Source organism: Crotalus tigris, unplaced genomic scaffold (assembly GCF_016545835.1).
Source record: "Crotalus tigris isolate CLP2741 ecotype Arizona unplaced genomic scaffold, ASM1654583v1 scf7180000019007.31208882:3723066, whole genome shotgun sequence".
In the NCBI taxonomy this organism is placed as follows: domain Eukaryota; kingdom Metazoa; phylum Chordata; class Lepidosauria; order Squamata; family Viperidae; genus Crotalus; species Crotalus tigris.
The window spans coordinates 3,190,244-3,208,393 of record NW_024097321.1 but is presented as its reverse complement, the minus strand read 5'-3'; the positions used below and the strand labels follow the sequence as shown (position 1 = coordinate 3,208,393).

At 36.7% G+C, this 18,150-nt stretch overlaps 2 protein-coding genes and 2 non-coding genes across 4 annotated transcripts; 3 read left to right on the top strand and 1 right to left on the bottom strand.

Annotated features, from left to right (window-relative positions):
* Nucleotides 1-199: 199 nt before the first annotated feature.
* On the bottom strand, nt 200-4,287 carry MRPL18 (mitochondrial ribosomal protein L18). The gene is made up of 4 exons (XM_039358314.1): nt 4,134-4,287; nt 3,225-3,408; nt 702-936; nt 200-411 (listed from the first exon to the last, which is right to left on the bottom strand). Exons 1-4 carry the CDS (start codon nt 4,198-4,200, stop codon nt 247-249), a joined length of 651 nt encoding a protein of 216 aa, XP_039214248.1. The 5' UTR covers nt 4,201-4,287; the 3' UTR covers nt 200-246.
* A 1,857-nt stretch (nt 4,288-6,144) lies between these two features.
* Nucleotides 6,145-17,726, top strand: TCP1 (t-complex 1). The gene is made up of 12 exons (XM_039358249.1): nt 6,145-6,343; nt 8,292-8,377; nt 9,919-10,047; nt 11,691-11,788; nt 13,019-13,129; nt 13,310-13,491; nt 14,442-14,568; nt 15,075-15,250; nt 15,404-15,527; nt 15,817-16,009; nt 16,279-16,442; nt 17,392-17,726. The coding sequence occupies exons 1-12, from the start codon at nt 6,274-6,276 to the stop codon at nt 17,606-17,608; spliced, it is 1,677 nt and encodes a 558-aa protein (XP_039214183.1). The 5' UTR covers nt 6,145-6,273; the 3' UTR covers nt 17,609-17,726.
* Nucleotides 7,753-7,888, top strand: LOC120314839. Its single transcript, XR_005558541.1, has one exon. It is a non-coding gene; the product is annotated as a small nucleolar RNA SNORA29 (small nucleolar RNA).
* Nucleotides 10,347-10,482, top strand: LOC120314838. Its single transcript, XR_005558540.1, has one exon. It is a non-coding gene; the product is annotated as a small nucleolar RNA SNORA29 (small nucleolar RNA).
* Nucleotides 17,727-18,150: the final 424 nt, after the last annotated feature.

Below are 18,150 nucleotides of genomic sequence, written 5' to 3'. Positions count from 1 at the left end.
AGGTGAATGCACACCAGACCTATCATTTATTGTTGAAGAGAAATAACAATATTGGCTGTTTTTTTTTTTTTAAAAAAAAAAGACAATATAGATACATTGGCTATGGAACCACTATAGCAGGTTATTGTTTTATGTTGTTATAATAAATATTTTATGAGAACAATTAACAAGAAAGCGAACAAAAAACTGTCACCAGCAGTTGTACATCTGTTGGATTTTTATTTAATATAAAAAGATTACACAGTATTATGTATTAAGAGCGTTGTGTGATTTATTGTTCTCCAAGGATGGAATTGCAGGATTCTGAGGCTGTACTTCTTTGGGCAGCTTGTCACCATATTTATTATAAATTCTTTCAAGTTCTGTCAGTTCAACACCACCTTCAGTCATAGCCTGTTTGAAACGTTTCAGCTATTTTCATTTAAAAAGAAAGACATAAATGTTAATTTCCTCAGTTCTATTAGTACTTTCAGCATTCACAGTATATTACAGTTCCCTTAAATTCCCTTCTCCCAAATAATGCAATTCTCATGTTAAGAGTACATGCCAACTATGACAGAAAACATTCACTGATATTTACATTTTTATGTAAATGCTTTGGCCATACACCATACTATAAATGAGTGGTACAATATTGTTTGTCAAGAACATAAAATGTAAGATAGGTAGCAACCAAAGTAAGAAAAACAAAATCAACTTGCCCCTTCGCCATGTTTTTCCCATGGAATTGTAGCCTTGTCATCTACAAAGTTGATTCCAGCTTCGAGACAACGTTGTGCTAATACACGTCCCACATTCTCACATGCTGCCACACCGGTTGTTTTATAAAGATGCTTCTTAATAGCCCACTCGCGAGTGGAAGCAGAGACTACAATATGACCGCTGCAATGTTCAATGTAGCCTTCCACATGTTTTTGGGTTTTTTCAAATCGTAACCTGGATTGTTTGATATGAAAAACAAAATGTTTTCTATGAGAAATTCACCCGCAATAACAAAATTCCTATGGTTCTGTACTTGTAAATCTTATGTCTCATACTTGAAATTCTACACATCTCAGATTATTTGTGTAATTTCATTCTCACTTTTCAAACATGGATTATAAATGGGAAAAAGTCTGTATTAGGATGTGTACTATGTTACCTTGAATGAAAGGTTCATCTCTGAGAAAATGCAATTTGCACAGTCCCCATAGTTGAGTTTTCTCAAGGATGACCTCCTTCATGTGAAACAGCCTATTTCTGGATACCTGGACCACAACCCTCCTATTGGGCTTTCATAGAATCAAACATATATGGCTTTCCAACATAACATTTGAGGGATTTGAATACTAATCTATCCCTTGCAGGTTGCATATCGAATGTTAAATTCTAGAACACGTGCTCGTTTTGTTTTATTGATTTTAATTCCATGTACTGATGGATGTAAACTATTTAAATTTTTTGGCAACTGAATGGCACAAAAACCATTACAAATGGATGCATACATGCATGCATATATGCTGCACCAATGAAAATAATCATTCCTCTAGAATAAATGGGAAGTGCCACTAACTAAAGGATTTCCTACAGAAACTTCTGTGATGGTAGATACTCAAGTGAACTCCAAGTCGTTTTGCTCTTGTAGATTCCCCCCCCCAAAACAAACCTTTTTTAAAAAAAAATTAGTGCAATAACCTTTTCCAACCATAGATATCCTATTAGTGAATCCACAAAGAGGGCATAATCAAAAACAGAATTTAAAAGATTCATGAAAATAACTATAACTTCAAAACACTGGCTGAAATAACAAGTGGACTATTACAGGCCGTATGTAATCTCAACAAATTTACTTTAAACAAACTATGTACTGTCTTGAAGTATGTCTACAAATGCACATTATAGTGAAACAGGAATACAGGTAGTCCTCAACTTACAACAGTTTGTTTAGTGACCATTCAAAGTTACAACGGTACTGAAAAAGTGACTTACAAACATTTTTCATACTTACGACCAGTGCAGCATCCCCATAGTTACGTGATCAAAATTTGGATGCTTGGCAACTGATTCATATTTATGACAGTTGCAGTGTCCCAAGGTCATGCAGTCACCTTTCCGACTTCTGGCAAGCAAAGTCAGTGGGGAAGCCAAATTCACTTAACTATGTTACCAACTTAACAGCTGCAATGATTCACTTAACAAATGTGGCAAGAAAGGTCGTAAAATGAGGCAAAACTCACTTAACAAATTTCTAAATGCAAATTTCTAAATGCAAACCGACAGAATAGCATACAATAGCTCTTCAGAATGTCACTCATGTCTTGGTCATCTCATGGCTTGATTACTGCAATACGCTCTATATGGAGGTGCCCCTGAAGATCATCCAGAAGCTTCACTTAATGAAATGTAGTTATCCAAACAATGATGAGTATATCTCAGTATGCCCACATAATACCTCTGCTTCATGAGCTGCATTGGTGGCCAGTTTGCTTCCAGATACAATTCAAGTGCTATTTGTTACCTATAAAGCCCTACATAGGCCCTGTTTACTTGAGGGTTCATCTGTCTCCCATAGTATCTACCCAGCCGATTCAATCTGGCAGGGTTGGCATGCTCCAAATCCTTCAGTTAAAACAATGCCATCCATTAATACTCTGGAAGTGACCCTTCTTTGTCACAGCACCTGTTCTCTGAGATTACCCGAGAGATTCGAATGGTCCTCATCCTGCTGGTGTTTCCAAGGGACCAAGCTCTTCATCCAAGCCTTTGGTAAAAGGATGATAGAAGCCTCCTTTTTTCCTGGGTTGTTTGCTTTTTTTCCAGCTTGTTTGTTATTCTGCCATCTCTACCCTTTCATTTCTTGTTTTTATTATTGTCCTCTTCATGTTTTAAATTACTTGTAAACCATCCAGAATCACTGGGCATTGGGCACAATATTAAATTTATAACAATAACAACAACAATAATAATAATGGAGGAGGAGGAAAATGAGGAGGATCTATAACTAGTAGTCAAAAAATCTCAAATATCATTATTGGGAATTTAAAAGCAAAAAGCAAAATGGAACTCCTGCAGATTCATATGAACACTAAGATAGAAAAGATTGAGAGGCCGACATCAATATCACTGACAACATAATTGCCTTCTTCAGAATAGAAGAAATATTTGATAAAAAGAATTAATTCTTCACAAGTAATATGAAGTTCTGTATTATTGAACATTGGTTATTTTGCATTTTTCTAATTTACCTGTACCAATAATCCCGTTTTGGCCATGAGGTTTTCCAACCTAGATCCTTTCTTGCTATAGCCAATCTTTCTAAATTATGTGGGTTCCTATTTGTGAACTCAGGAGCAACAATCTCATTTTCTTTTGTATCCACTTCATCAGGAAGAGGTATGGAATTGGGAACAGAAGAATTAAATTTAACTCCTGCAAAAAAATAAAGAAAAACAAACATGCTTAAAGGACCTAGGAAACAATCATGTACACCCAAAAGATGATCAGTATAATATATAAATGAAAATGTACTAGAGTCAGAGACTGATGGTGAAATGGGAATAAGGAAAACAGATAAAAATGCTTAATATTGTTAATTTAAGCAAGCTGAATCTTATTTAACACATTTTATACTCCCATTCATTAAAGAATACCTGGCACATCATTGTTTCTAATTTGTGGTTTAGAAAGGCTGCAAAGATGTCCCTTAAATGTTTAAATGCAAAATGTTTATTTCTAGATTGGCTTATAGTACAGTATAATCCCCACCACCTACAGCAAAACAACTGAATGCTCTCCAAAATACAACTATCATAATTTTATTCAGCATTTTGCCTATAATTCAAATTAAAACCATCCGGAGAGCAAAAGGCTAAGGATGGCCGCTTGTCAAAATATTTTGGTAATCGCAGGAGCTGCATGCTTGCGCAGATTTTGAAAGGGATCTACTTCCGAGAGGGCAGGTTTAGAATCCGCTGTTCGGATTCAACCTCAAAAAAATAACGTTACTGTACCAAAAAAAGACCCATGCAAAAAGAGTTAGAAAAGAGAAAACCTCTCGCTGGCTTAACCGTTCAGTTTCCTTCTCCGCCTTTCTGAATGTCATATTAAAGACCCATGATTCTCCATTAAAAATCTGAATTTTGAAGACTCTCTACCGTGCTCGGCTTCCCGAAATGTCTTGGCCGCCCTGCTCAGCGCCGGAGTCAACCTCCTGAACGCCATCACGTCTGGGAAACTACAGGAAGGGACCTAATCGGACCTACAAGAAGCTGGGGGGCGCCACCTTTTCCTCTGTTGAACTAACCGATATGGGTTTTCCCATGGCCTCTTTCTGTCCTCACAAAAAAAATAATAAAAATAAACCCGAAAGCCTGATTGGTCAACCTCATATTAATCTGCTTCATTTCCTCTAGAATGGCCCTGTAAGCCAATAACCATGCGGATGAACGTGGCTATAGATTTGTTAACTGTAGAGTAGTGTTTTTCAAACTTGGCGACTTTAAGATACGAGGACTTTAATTCTCAGAATTGTCCAGACGGCATGTTTGAAAAACGTTGCTATAGAGCAGGGGTAGGCAATCTTGGCTCTTTTATGAAGTCCACGAGTCATAAAAGAGGCAAGGTTGCCTACCCCTGCTATAGAGGAATGGAAAACTTTCTGATTTTTAAATCGGAACTTTACCATTCCTGTAGCAATGTTTTCCTATCCTATTTCCCCTGTTCTGTGCATCAGACCCTTCGCCTTAGGAATGCGCATAGATTTCCTTAAATATGTTCTTTGTTTTATGCGAAGGATATGTTTAAGGAAATAAAAAAAAGCTCAACATATTCTCACGGACATCGCTGGATTTAAGCATGATGTTCAACAGCAAATTTTACAGGTATATTAGAGGCTTCTAAAAGAAGTAAAATTGAAGTGTAAACAAGAGGCCTTGCACCAAAACGTGGGTGAATTCGTTAGTATCAATCCGTCCTTGATCTGCTTTCAGGTGCTTTGGAGAATAATACAATGTAATAATAACCAGTATCGGTCCTACCGAACGTTGACTTTTTATTGGCCCAGGATCATCCAGTCAGCTTTTTGCCTAAGGCAGAACCTATGGTTTTTACCCTGAGTTCTTAACCACTACCACGAACTGGTTCTCAATAATCATGAAGATGATAGTTCAGAACTTATAAAACATTTGTTTCGAGTTCATCTTCTTTAATTTGCAGTATTAAGAGAGGGATTGTTGAGACATAGCGAGCATACTTTTTTCCAGTATTAGAAAATCATCCAGTGTTATCTTAGTCGGGGAGCAATCCTGAGTCAGAAAAAGCTGGCTCTGTAGTCCTGCATACATCTGTATACGATAGGGAGTGAACAGATTGACCCAGCCTTCCATCCTTACGAGGTCGGTAAAATGAGGACCCATGTTGTTGTAAACCGCTTAGAGAGGGCTGTAAAGCACTGTGAAACGGTATATAAATCTGAGTGTTATTGCTAGTCTATACGATCTTACAACTTCTCCAATAACCGTAATTGCAAACATCCAAATATCAGACTAATAAACGCTTGGGGATCTCTAAGCAGCATCTGCAATTGAGTACGTAATTGTTGGGATGCCGCTTTTCCTTTTTTTTTTTTTTCCCTATGTAGGTGAGTTGAGATGTCGCTTTTCCCTTTTTTTTTTTCTACATAGGTGAATTTGAGATTCAAAGGAAGCACTTAATTCATATCCGGTGCAACCTTGATTTGGAAAAAGACCATGCGACTGCGTATTTTTAACCTTTTATGTATCGAGCTTCTCTGAGTTCAGTGTTTTAAAAAGCCTTTGCGGAACGGAATCTTAAGCCTACTTTGATCAGCTGTTATAAGGAACAAAGACGTCATTGATCATTCTATTTATGGACCATTCTTTTCGTTTGTGCTTTTTTTTACACGACGAAGCCCGCAAGCGAGCCGCAGCCCTTCATACCCTACTTGAAGGAAGCGACCATTGTAATCCTCAATAGAATCTTCTAGAACACATTGACCCACCCGTCTGTTCTCATTGGTCGTTCCGCGAAAAAAGGGTGGGTCATTTGTGGCCCGATCGCCAATCGTCTTCAAAGATCCAACAGACCGAGCAGAGGAGTTCATTTCTTTTTTCCTATGTCACGCTAGTTTTACGACACTCCCGTGCAGCCGATTCGCCTTTAATTCGTCGATAGGTTTAGTCCCGAAGGGCGGAGCTACCCAGAAGGCCTTGCCTCGCCCTCCGCAATCCCTGCAGGCTCGTGCGCGTTGCTGCCTCGGTCTCTGTGTCCGGGAAAATGGCGCTGGAGGGGCCTTTGGCGGTCTTTGGGGAGCGGGACACGGGCGACAGCGTCCGGGCGCAAAACGGTAAACTCAAAAAGCTTTTCCCTCGGGCTTTTAACCCGCCGCAGTCCGAGTCACCGGAGAGTTAACGGTCACTTCGCCGTTTGTGGCGCGTGGAAACTTAGGCGTGGGCATCAATCGGGGACGGCCATGCTGTTTTGAACTCGTGGTTCCCGAGCAGGATGAGCCGGTCTGGGTGCGAAGTTGGGCCCGCGGAAGCAAGCAGCGGTTGCCGACCGGCGGCACGTGTTTTACTAACCCCAAAGGGAAGAAGGGTTGCGGCGCCGCCTTTTAAGTTGCGGACGAGGATGAGGAAAAAGGGACCGCGTTAGGAGCTCTACGGCCCTTGGCTGTCCAGTTCTGGTTGTGCTCCACGTAGACCTGAGATAACTGCCTGAGATTCTGTCTGCACTGCAACTGACACACAGTTATCTCGGATTCTCATGTGGGAGAACTTCAGTCATGCCCCGTATGAATTGGTAGTTTAGTGACCGGGGTTTAGAGCCTGGATCGCTTCCCTTATAAGTACACTGGCAGTTGAGAAGCAACGTTATTAATCCCATCTGGATGCAGTCTCTCTCTGGGGGAAGATAGGTTATCGGTGGTCTATGAGCGTTTCAAAATTGCTAGAGGAAACATAGCGAATATTTTAGAGCCGAAACATTTTGGTCCTTAATTGCTACACCATATTTTTTTCAGAATCAGATATTCCTTTATGTCCTATCAAAATATCTCGTGAAGAATGTTAGTTCTTCTCTTGAAGTTAGAGGTGTTTAAATTAAATGTCTCAATTTCTGGAAGACATTTCAAAGACATATAGTTCTGTAAAGAGAGTTGTCACAGTTTCTACTTAAAATCTATGTCTCTTGCTTTCTGCTCCTGTAAGAAATATATGCAGAGCAGGCTATAGTAGAAAATACTTGCATTGGATTCCGTTTGATTATTAAATCTCATTATTGTATTGCAGTTAAATTTCGAAAGTTTGGGAAGACAGTAACAAACCACTCTTGTATTGTTAAGCAAACCATGTTTCTATGGTTACCAAGAGCCCAGCTGTACTACAAAACTGCTTTACTGATTAGTAACACTTTAGAGAAGAAAACATAAATGCTGTCTCTTTTACTCTGGATCCTATGGTGATATGCATTTATGTGCCTCTTGTTTCAGTGTTAAGAGACAATTTAAAAACAGATGTTCATAATCCAAGTATATATGAGAGATTTTTTTTAAAAAAAAGAAATGCTGTTATATTTCAATCTAGATCAGGGGTGTCAAACTGCCAGCCCGCGGGTGCCCACCCCAGCACCCACAATGGAAAAAAAGTTGTGATAAATTGCAACACATCACATGACATGGCAAGTTTGACACCCGTGTATTAGATTGTCATACATTTCTCTTATTAAAATAGTTCCAGGAGAAATTGCTAGGTGTTATGTCCCATTGTACTGCCTCTTATTTGCACTACAAAATAAGAGATAATCCTTATGGGATAAATAAATGTCTGTCACAGTCTGATGGAGAAGAATGAATATCAGCTTCTTTCTATATGAAATGGCAGAACAAAGCATTACAAAAACAAGTACAGTATTTTTAAGACTGCATCATGTTGTTCCTTTTGTTAGTAACTGATGCAAAGAACCTGAAGTTATTTATGCACGAAAGTCTTCATAATGGCCTAAGTTTTGCTTATAAGCTGAATGGCTGGTTCACAAACTATGGCCTGTGTATAAAACTCCTGCTTAGTATAAGTTATAGCATACAGACTGTTTTCAAATTCAACTACAAAACACATTTGTGTGTGTAAATTTATATTGTTAAACCCTAAACAAAGTAATTGCCAATTTTATTGCCCAAAACTATTTGCTATTTTTAAAATATTTAAAAGCATATATTTAGTACTTGAATTGCATCAGTTAAAATTTTAGGAAATAATTCCGTATATGAAGAAAAAAAATCTGTTTTGTTAAAACAGTTACAGCTGCTGCTTCAATTGCTAATATTGTAAAGAGTTCACTGGGTCCAGTTGGCTTGGATAAAATGCTGGTGGATGACATTGGTGTAAGTAGATCATCTTTTTTGAAACTACCAGTAGAACATAATTTGTCTTAATTTTAAAAGAAGAAAGCTGAGCAATCATTATATTCAAGGTAGCTAACTAATATGGTGGGAGGATGGATAGGTAGGGTTTTTCTCCATCCCAAGATTCTATTTACGTCTCCCTAATCTGGGAAAGAAGAAGAAAAATCCTTTACCCCTGCCTCTGGGTATATGTAGTTTTCACACAGGTGTCAAAAAAGTAGTTTAGAATACTCAGAAATCTTTTGCTCTAGGAATAGCAAAAAAAATCTTCGTAGCAGTTTTTGAACTGCCTCACTAAGTCAACATTTATTTTTAATTTTGTATTTCTAAAATAAAAAGAACCAGAAATAGAAACAACAAAAACAGGATAAATAGAATGAAATAAAAAACCTTTGGCCAACTTTTAGCCAAAGATAGCATGATAGCAGTATTCCAGTATTTGAGGGGCTGCCACAAAGAAAAGGGCATCAAACTATTTTCCAAAGCACCAGAGGGCAAGACAACAAACAATGGTTGGAAACTGACCAAAGAGAGAAGCAACCTGGAATTAAGGAGAAACTTCCTAACAGTAAGGACAATTAACCAGTGGAACAGCTTAGCCTGCCTTCAGAAATCGTGGGCGCTCCATCACTGGAGATTTTTAAGAAGAGACTAGACAGTCACTTGCCTGAGATAGTATAGATTCTCCTGCTCAAGCAGGGGGCTGGACTAGAAGACCTCCAAGTTCTCTTCCAGCTTCACTTCTATTCTATTCTATTCCTTTGCTAAAGGGAAAGAGGGATGCTTCTTTGACTTCAGTTTGATAGTTTCACACTGATGTTTCCATATCAGGAAAATATTTTCTGTCACTTTGGGTTAGTTACAGTCAGCCCAACCCACTTCATTGGTTGTTGGTTATATGGAAAATAGGAAGAGGAAAGAGGATTAAGTATGTTATTTATAACAATAAGGTCGGAATGAAACTAAATATTAATTGTAGACCTTAATAAGGACAATAGCCTATTCCAGGAGTAAGCAACCGTGGCTCTTTTATGACTCGTGGACTTCAACTTCCAGAATTCCTGAGCCAGCTATGCTGGCTCAGGAATTCTGGGGGTTGAAGTCCACGAGTCATAAAAGAGCCACGGTTGCCTATGCCTGGCCTATTCTTACATGTTTATTTATTTTAATAAATTTATATAGCCATCCAACTCACATATAGGTGGCGCTGGATAGCTTACAAAATTTTTAAAACCCACCATATAACCCCTTCCACTCCCATCCCCCATGGCATCAACAACACAAATGAGCCACTTGATTGGCTCTGTCTCCATTTATAGTCACTAGGCCCATTGACAAAACCATGGTTTTTAGGGTATACATTATGCAAAAAAAAGCTATCATTTAGTAGTACATACAACTGGATTGTTAGATATATGATGGTTAAATAACTAAATACATCACTAATTGAAAGGCAATTATTCCATGATCCCAATCAGTATTAAGCTACATGAATGATTTTTATGTATTTGGAATATTAGGATGTGACCATTACTAATGATGGTGCAACTATTCTGAAGTTGTTGGAGGTAGAGCATCCTGCTGCAAAAGTACTGTGTGAACTAGCAGAATTGCAAGACAAAGAAGTTGGAGATGGGACTACTTCTGTGGTATGTATGGGAATATTGTATGCTCTCACAATCATACCAACATTGAAGTAGCGTTATTAGTATTTAAAACTTCCATTTTATAATGCAAGTATGAGAAATTAACCTGTGCCCCTTTTATTAATGGCAAACACTAACTTATTGTACCAAAACAGGATAATTAGCTCTGGCACTGGCTTCAGTTAAAATACAGTCTCACTTGCATAGGAAGAACTATTATGAAGTATCTTCAGAGAAGATACAATTCTAATTCCATTTTCAAGGCTACTTAAGTTTCCCTCTAAAAAAAATGAAACAAAAACTTTCCCATTTAACTACCATTTATTTCCTCTACAAAATAAATGGCTATGCTTATGGGATAAAGGAATAACTGCCAAAGTCTGAAGGAGAAGACCTAATAATATCTTTTTCCTATATGAAGTGGCAGAACATAGAACAATTTTAATTCTATAAAGGCAGTCCTAAAGCATTTATTCAGTGATTGTTGAAGATATGATGATGCTGAACAAGGAGAGTTATGGCCAGTTCTTGAAGTTGTGACCATTACAGTGTCCCCTGCAATCATGATCACGATTTGGGCACTTGGCAACTGACACAATTACAATGGTCACAGGGTTCTGGAGTTAAATGATCATCATTTATGATCTTCATTGCTGGCTTCCAACAAGCACAATCAGTGGAGAAGTCAGCAGGAAGTCGCAAAAGGTGATCACAGAACTGTGACGCTGCAAGTGCATGGGATTCGCTTAATAACTGCAGTTGGAATTGGCTTTGTAAGTTGGCATGGTCATGTAAATTGTCATGTGACAATGTCCCTGGTCCCAATTACTATAGCTAACAAAGGGCTACTTTCAGAAAAAGAAAGCATGTATTTGTTTAATTGTGATGTGATCGACATCACAGTTGTAATAAATGTGAGCAACTAATAGGCTTTAATTTCTTGTGTATAGCCAGAGCTTTCTTATTAATCTTGCCACCCTGCTAAAAGAAATGCGAAACTGAGGACAAGTAATCATTTTAAACTCTGATGTTGGATTAAATAGTTTGTGGTACAAGAATTTAAAACCAGAAAATGTTCTTAGGCTTCTAAAATAACTCTAGGGTAGTCTTCCCAAGAGAGGTCCCCTTGAGATATTTTTGCAAGTACATTGCAATGTCCTTGACTATTCTGGCTCAGTCTTTTAGTTGCAGTCGACAGCATCTAAAACATCAGCTAAAGGCCTGTGTACTTCCTTGTTTTCAATGTGGCAAAATTATTTTCAGATTATTTTTTCTGTTGGCTGGTTCATTCTACATGTATTTCCTTGACTGCTGATTAATTTGTGATTATATTCCATGATCATAGAGAATATGATATACCACTTTCAATGTTGAAAATTTCCAATAATGCTCAAAATGAGAAGTTCTGCACAGCTTCAGGCTCAACAGTATTCAAAACAAAAAGTTCCATACACCTGTAGCTTGGACCATATGTTAGAGAAAGTTGAATAGCTTTGCCTCTTGAAGCAAATGCAAATTGTAAATTTTTCAAGAATGTCTTTCATTTGCTGGAGTGAAAGTTTATGTGGTTTTGTTTTGTTTTACTGTTTGTATCAAGGGCATAACTTTTTCAAGAGCAGTTTTAAATTAAGTGTTCTCTTTCATAGGTTATTGTTGCTGCAGAACTTTTGAAAAATGCAGATGAATTGGTGAAACAGAAAATTCATCCGACTTCTGTCATTAGTGGATATCGTCTTGCTTGCAAGTAAGACCTCCTGAAGTACTTCAAATGAGAAATTGTATAATATTTGCCTGTCAACTTTTACAATTAAGTTTCAAATTAGCCTCCAATGCATTTTTCTTTAATCAATATAGCATTTTTCAAATATTGATGGCCCACATATTTTTCAAATATTGATGACCTCTCCTATCAGTCATGAGGAACAGGTAGAGCCCTTTCACTGAGAGTATTGTGGTGGAGTGCTGTTATCTGCCCCCAAAAACAAACAACTGGAAAGATAGTTTTGGACCTAGATGCAAGCAGGTGTTTATGAGTGAGCAAGTAAAAGTCAACAGTGCTTTGTCAGTATAGATCAGGGGTCTTCGGACTTGGCCCTTTTGTGACTTGTGGACTTCAGCTCCCAGAATTCCTCAGCCATGCATGCTGGCTGAGGAATTCTGGGAGTTGAAGTCCACAAGCCATAAAAGGGCCAGGTTTGAAGACCCCTGGTATAGATTTTCCCCTTCAATGGAAAGAAAGGATTGTTGTTACTGTCATGATGTTTGTTAGAACTCTTCGTGCTGCCTATAGCCCAGTTGAGATTCAATAAAGCATAAGGGCTTGGGGGTAAGATAGCCAACAGTGGTCTATTGACAGGAAACAATTTTTATACTGTCCCCATTTTATCTTTGGTTTTTGACCAAACAAATATTTGTCTTAATATAACTATAACTACCTCACAGTATTTTGGTCCTGGTTTTTAACTTACTTAATTTTGGTTCAATTTATATTTAATGTTTTAATATTTTATCTCAATCTTGTCAGGGCTTTGGCTAGAATATAGAATTGATTTATAATATTGTCCATGAAACTTTTAAATTTCGAAGCTTACATGTTTAATGATTAAGTGCAATACAGATATGATATGCTGTGTTTAAAAATTTAGATTTTTAAATGTTTAGTAATATTTTTTAAAATATTAGAAAGCATGGAAATAAATGCAGGGCCATTGAAAATGTAAATTTGAGATATTTTATTTTTCTAATCTGTACACAACTTAATGTTCAGGGGACAGAACATTCTGGTTCTCTTTTCTTCTGGAAAATTCCAGAAGTAAACAGTTGGTCTACTCACCAGAATGGCCAGAACAGTAGAGTCTGGAAGAAAATAGAATAGTAGCAAGTTTTGCACACTCCTATTTATATGTACTTTATTCAACATTCAGTTTAAATTCTGATGATTCTATGAAAATACTGGGTTTCTTTTCCCCAACAGGGAGGCAGTTCGCTACATCAATGAAAATTTGGTTATTAACTCAGATGAGCTGGGCAAAGACTGTCTTATTAATGCAGCAAAAACATCAATGTCATCCAAAATCATAGGAGTGTATCCTTTCACAGAGTAAATTAGGAACTGGTATTGTGTAGAAATCAGATACTGACTGAAGTTTCTAATTTCTGAAGAAAAATGGCATTTTTATTAGCATTTGTAATTCTCAGTGTTGTGAGCCATATAGGATTTACATTTCATGTATTAGCTACATTAACCTTAACAGTGTTCTTGTAGTGACAGCGACTTCTTTGCCAACATTGTAGTAGATGCTGTACTTGCAGTAAAATACACAGATCAAAAAGGACAACCTCATTATCCTATCAGCTCTATCAATGTTTTGAAGGCACATGGTCGCAGTCAGAAAGAGAGTATTCTTGTAAATGGCTATGCATTAAACTGTGTTGTGGGATCCCAAGGTAAGATCAATTCCTCCCAATAAAATAGTAAATGGATGTATTTTTAAAAGTTATTGCAATTTTATATCTGTATATAAACAATTTTTTGGAAATGGTCTTTTTGACTGATAAGTCAGCTAGAAGAAATAGTATAAAAACATAGAGGTTGGAATTATTTTACACATTTGTAATAGTTGAGGCAAGTATCTTCAGATTGAGTTTCCTTCCCCTTTGCTTGAATGGAGATGACTTTCCTAAATTAGGTCTCTATTTTCCCTATCAGGGTAAGGTATGAAGCTTTAGTTAGTATATGTGGAGTTCCATTATATCACTCAGTTTATCTTTAACTTAACTCAGTTTAACATTATATTACTCAGTTTAACTTTTCCCTCCTAAATTACCTGAAAAGATTAGGGTAGAAAGTGATATTTAAAAGATAGAGAAAGGTGATAATATTCAGAATGGAACACAAATTCTTGATTATATATGTACTCTTCCTCAAAAGATATGGGGGAAGTTTTTGTCTCCAGAAGAAAAATAATTGTTTTTATACATCTCTTTGGAAAGATAATTTTTTGTAAATTGACATAAGAATATTGATGATTGTGCAAGATTAATATTAAAGGGGGTGGTTTGACGATCTCTCAGAAAGTTAACTTTTCATTTTGGTAGTAATCAAGGGGAAGTACAATGCATTTGATATATGCAATGGCATGCCTTCAAAAACTTGGGAGCTTTGGTGAATTTCAAATATTTTAAGATGGATTATTTAGTTTGGCCTCATTGTTTATAATGGAGTGGGACCTCTTTCCCATTTGTGAAAGTATATACAGTTAGTTTTATACTTATTAAAGTCAATAGGAGAAGCAAACCAAGGGATGCTTATGAAAGAAAAGGTATCACTGTGTTTTAAATGCATTATATGGAATCTTTTACATGGAATTTTAAGAGCATTTCTCTTTTTCTTTTAGGTATGCCTAAGAGAATAGTTAACGCCAAAATTGCATGCCTTGATTTCAGCCTACAGAAAACTAAAATGAAGCTTGGTGTTCAGGTGGTAATCACAGACCCAGAAAAACTGGATCAGATTAGACAGAGGTATTCTATAAAGAGCTTTTTTTTTAACTAAAATGAGGCAAATTTTGAAATAGGAAATATAAACACATAATAAATCTGTACATTTCCATCATTTGTCCCACACGTATTAAAGAGAATGGCATCTTAAATACAAATTTTGACAAGGAATATAACAGTATTCTGTCAAATATCATTATTCTTTCTATATCCAATAGCTACATTAATCTATAATTTGCAAGATTTGGTTAAGCTCTTTCCTCTTTGCCTGGTAAATGCATTTTTAAAAGTTAGTAATATCTTTTTTTGTTTACTGGTAGTATCCTGAAGTGTCTTCCTTTAATTAGTCTTGGAAATTAACTCAATGATCCAGTGTAACAATGGACAGATTTCATCTACATTGAATTTTGAGGAACGCATGATTAAAGCATTATTTTGACACACTTTCCAACTATTAATTAAAAACATTTGTGATTCTCTTGAATTTAAGTTTATAGTTCTGTTTACTCAATGTGCACTTTCTTATGCAGAGAGGCTGACATCACTAAAGAAAAAATTCAGAAAATCCTAGCTACAGGAGCAAATGTTATTTTGACCACTGGGGGCATTGATGATATGTGTCTGAAGTACTTCGTGGATGCTGGTGCTATGGCAGTACGCAGAGTTCTGAAAAGAGACCTTAAACGCATTGCTAAGGCTTCTGGAGGTAATTACAGACATCTGTAAATATAATCACATTTGTCTTGTCAATACAGAGCTTAATTATGTAGATGATTGCTATTGTTAATATTCCTTCTGACTAGTGGATATAGATATATAAAGTTGTGATGATTTATCAAATCTTTTTACTTTGTATTAGCCACTGCTTGTTCTACTCTGGCAAATCTGGAAGGTGAAGAAACTTTTGAAGCATCAATGCTGGGACAAGCAGAAGAGGTGGTTCAAGAACGAATTTGTGATGATGAATTGATTTTAATTAAAAAGTAAGAAAATACCTTCCTTATATAATTTGTGATGGATGCATTTTGTTGTGACCTTTGAAAGTATTTCCCATTTAATTGCTGCCATGCTATTTTCAAATTGTATGAGCAGTTATACGCGTGGGATAAATTACTTTTAGTCCCCCTATAAATGTTGAGACAGTAAATGTCTTGACTTTGTTGATGAACTTGGACACACAGAATTCTAGCATTTCCCTACCCTCGGGGTTGGAGATTTATAGTTTGATAATTATTTCACAAGGAAAAAAAATTCTCTCTCTTTCTGAAACAGTACTAAGGCACGGACTTCAGCTGCCATTATATTACGAGGAGCAAATGACTTCATGTGTGATGAAATGGAGAGGTCTTTGCATGATGCTCTTTGTGTGGTCAAAAGAATACTAGAGTCAAAGTCTGTTGTACCGGGAGGTGGTGCAGTTGAAGCAGCACTTTCTATTTATCTAGAAAATTATGCAACTAGCATGGTAAGTGTTTAGTTAACTAAAGTTTAAATTATGTTTTTCTTAGGAAATCAGACTTATATTAACATTCAGTGCTATCTGTATATGAAAAGGACTGGCGGGAGCTATTTAACAAGTCCTATTTCCTGCTTGGTGCAAATCATATTAAAACTTTATCCTTGGTGGCTATCCAGTCTTCATTTTAGCACATCTAGCAAGTGTAGCTTCATTGTCGCTCTCCATTATTTTATCATATATTAATATCAATATATATATTTTCTTGTTTCAATTAGGGATCACGGGAGCAGCTTGCTATAGCAGAATTTGCAAGATCTCTTCTAGTTATTCCAAATACATTAGCAGTTAATGCTGCTCAAGATGCTATAGACCTTGTTGCAAAGCTCAGAGCATTTCACAATGAAGCTCAAGTGAATCCAGATCGCAAAAATTTGAAGTGGTAAGTGTGCACAGAATTGATGGCAATGTCAGAATATTGATTTGCTTTATGTATTTTTGCTTAATCTTGTTGAATGAATCAGAACTGGGCATTAACATTCAGCATCCTAAGCCAAAATGATGCCTAGTTTTAAGATGCTTGCATACAGAATGTGTTTAAATTAAGTGGTCCTGTATAGGTGACTTATCACTTTATTAGAAAAAATGGGAGTGTTGTATATATTTTGGGTGTGCAAAACCTAGATTTTCAGACGCGGAGTGTTCTTGATCATTCCAGAATGTTCTAGTTTCTTTCTGGATAACATTTGTCTAATTCAGTGCATGGGCTGGCAATTTCCCAGAAGTTATCCCCCAAACTGGATAACTTCTGGCTTCTTATGAAACAAACTTTCCCTTGGGACTTCACAAAGTTTTCAACTTTGTAGGAATAACTCATGGAAAACTGATGAAACCTTAGCAGAATTGGCATGACCTGACCAGAAATTGCCATTGTTATTACAAATATTTTTTTTTAAAAAAAAAAATGCTAGATTTTACCTTTTCTTAGTATATATTACAGCTCCTACTGACAAACGTTCTGGTACCTGAGGTAAGATCTGCTTCCACCTTTCTGGCTTTCCGGAATTGCTTAAAAACATGGTTTTGCCAGAAGACTTGGGGCCCCAATGGGGCTGCTCTTCACTGGAGATGGTTTACAGTGTAAAAGACTTCACCCCCATGTTGTCCATCCCCTTGGTTTAAATGTTTTTAATTTTAACTGTTTCTGTATTTAATTTTTTTTTACCATTTTGTAAGCCTCCCAGAATTGCTTTATCAGTGAGATGGGCAGCATATAAATTTAAGCAATAAAAATAAATATATGATAAAATGGTTGGGTTTTGCAGAGAATACCCAAGACATTTGAAATGTACATTCCTATTTAAAAGAGTATTTCTTTCTTTTTTTTGAAGGATCGGACTTGATTTAATCAATGGGAAACCACGTGACAACAAACAAGCTGGTGTATATGAGCCTACTGTAGTCAAAATAAAGAGCTTAAAGTTTGCAACAGAAGCAGCAATTACTATTCTTCGAATTGATGATCTTATTAAGTTGCACCCTGAAAGTAAAGGTGAAAAAGGAGGATGCTATGAAGATGCAGTTCAATCTGGAGCAATTGAAAACTGAATGAATTTTTATTTGCCTATTCCTGTGAAATGCTCTCAAGTCTGTAGTAACTAGTTTGTTGATGAAAGCAAGCTGTCAGACTTTTGCATAACTAGAAAATAAATGAAATATGGCCATATTTTGTATTTGCATCAGTATTATAACGCAGAATGTAAAGGGGAAGAGGTTGGAGAAAACCTGAAGGCTTCAGCAATAAGCTACCACTAACAAAGTCAAATTACAGCCACACACTTAGCTTTTAGTGCGTTTCTTGTTAAGTATTTTGCTACAGAGAATAATGAAGCAGAATACAAAAACCCTCCCATGTGTACATACAAACTGATCGTAGCTTTATGCTAGTATTGGAGAAGGGGGGGAGTTGTAATGGCTGTTTTTCTCAAAGGCAGGATGAAGTTATCTGCAGGTGTTAATATTAGGATGGGTGTGAATGGTAGGTATTGGCTGCCTCCTGCTTTTAAAAGATTCATGGATCCCTTGTCTTCATGAGAAATCTGAGGCGAGAAGAGACCAAGTAGTTAGCTGCAGAAAGTTCTATTTAAACT

What these genes read in the sequence shown, in the direction of transcription:
- MRPL18 (XM_039358314.1), bottom strand. Translation starts at nt 4,200, where the DNA reads ATGGCGTTCAGGAGGTTGACTCCGGCGCTGAGCAGGGCGGCCAAGACA. An exon ending in ATTTCGGGAAGCCGAGCACG is followed by an intron (nt 3,409 to 4,133) that starts GTAGAGAGTCTT and finishes ATTTTTTTGCAG; the next exon opens with GAGTTAAATTTAATTCTTCT. An exon ending in AAACGGGATTATTGGTACAG is followed by an intron (nt 937 to 3,224) that starts GTAAATTAGAAA and finishes CAAACAATCCAG; the next exon opens with GTTACGATTTGAAAAAACCC.
- TCP1 (XM_039358249.1), top strand. Translation starts at nt 6,274, where the DNA reads ATGGCGCTGGAGGGGCCTTTGGCGGTCTTTGGGGAGCGGGACACGGGC. An exon ending in TGCTGGTGGATGACATTGGT is followed by an intron (nt 8,378 to 9,918) that starts GTAAGTAGATCA and finishes TTGGAATATTAG; the next exon opens with GATGTGACCATTACTAATGA. An exon ending in GATCGCAAAAATTTGAAGTG is followed by an intron (nt 16,443 to 17,391) that starts GTAAGTGTGCAC and finishes TTTTTTTTGAAG; the next exon opens with GATCGGACTTGATTTAATCA.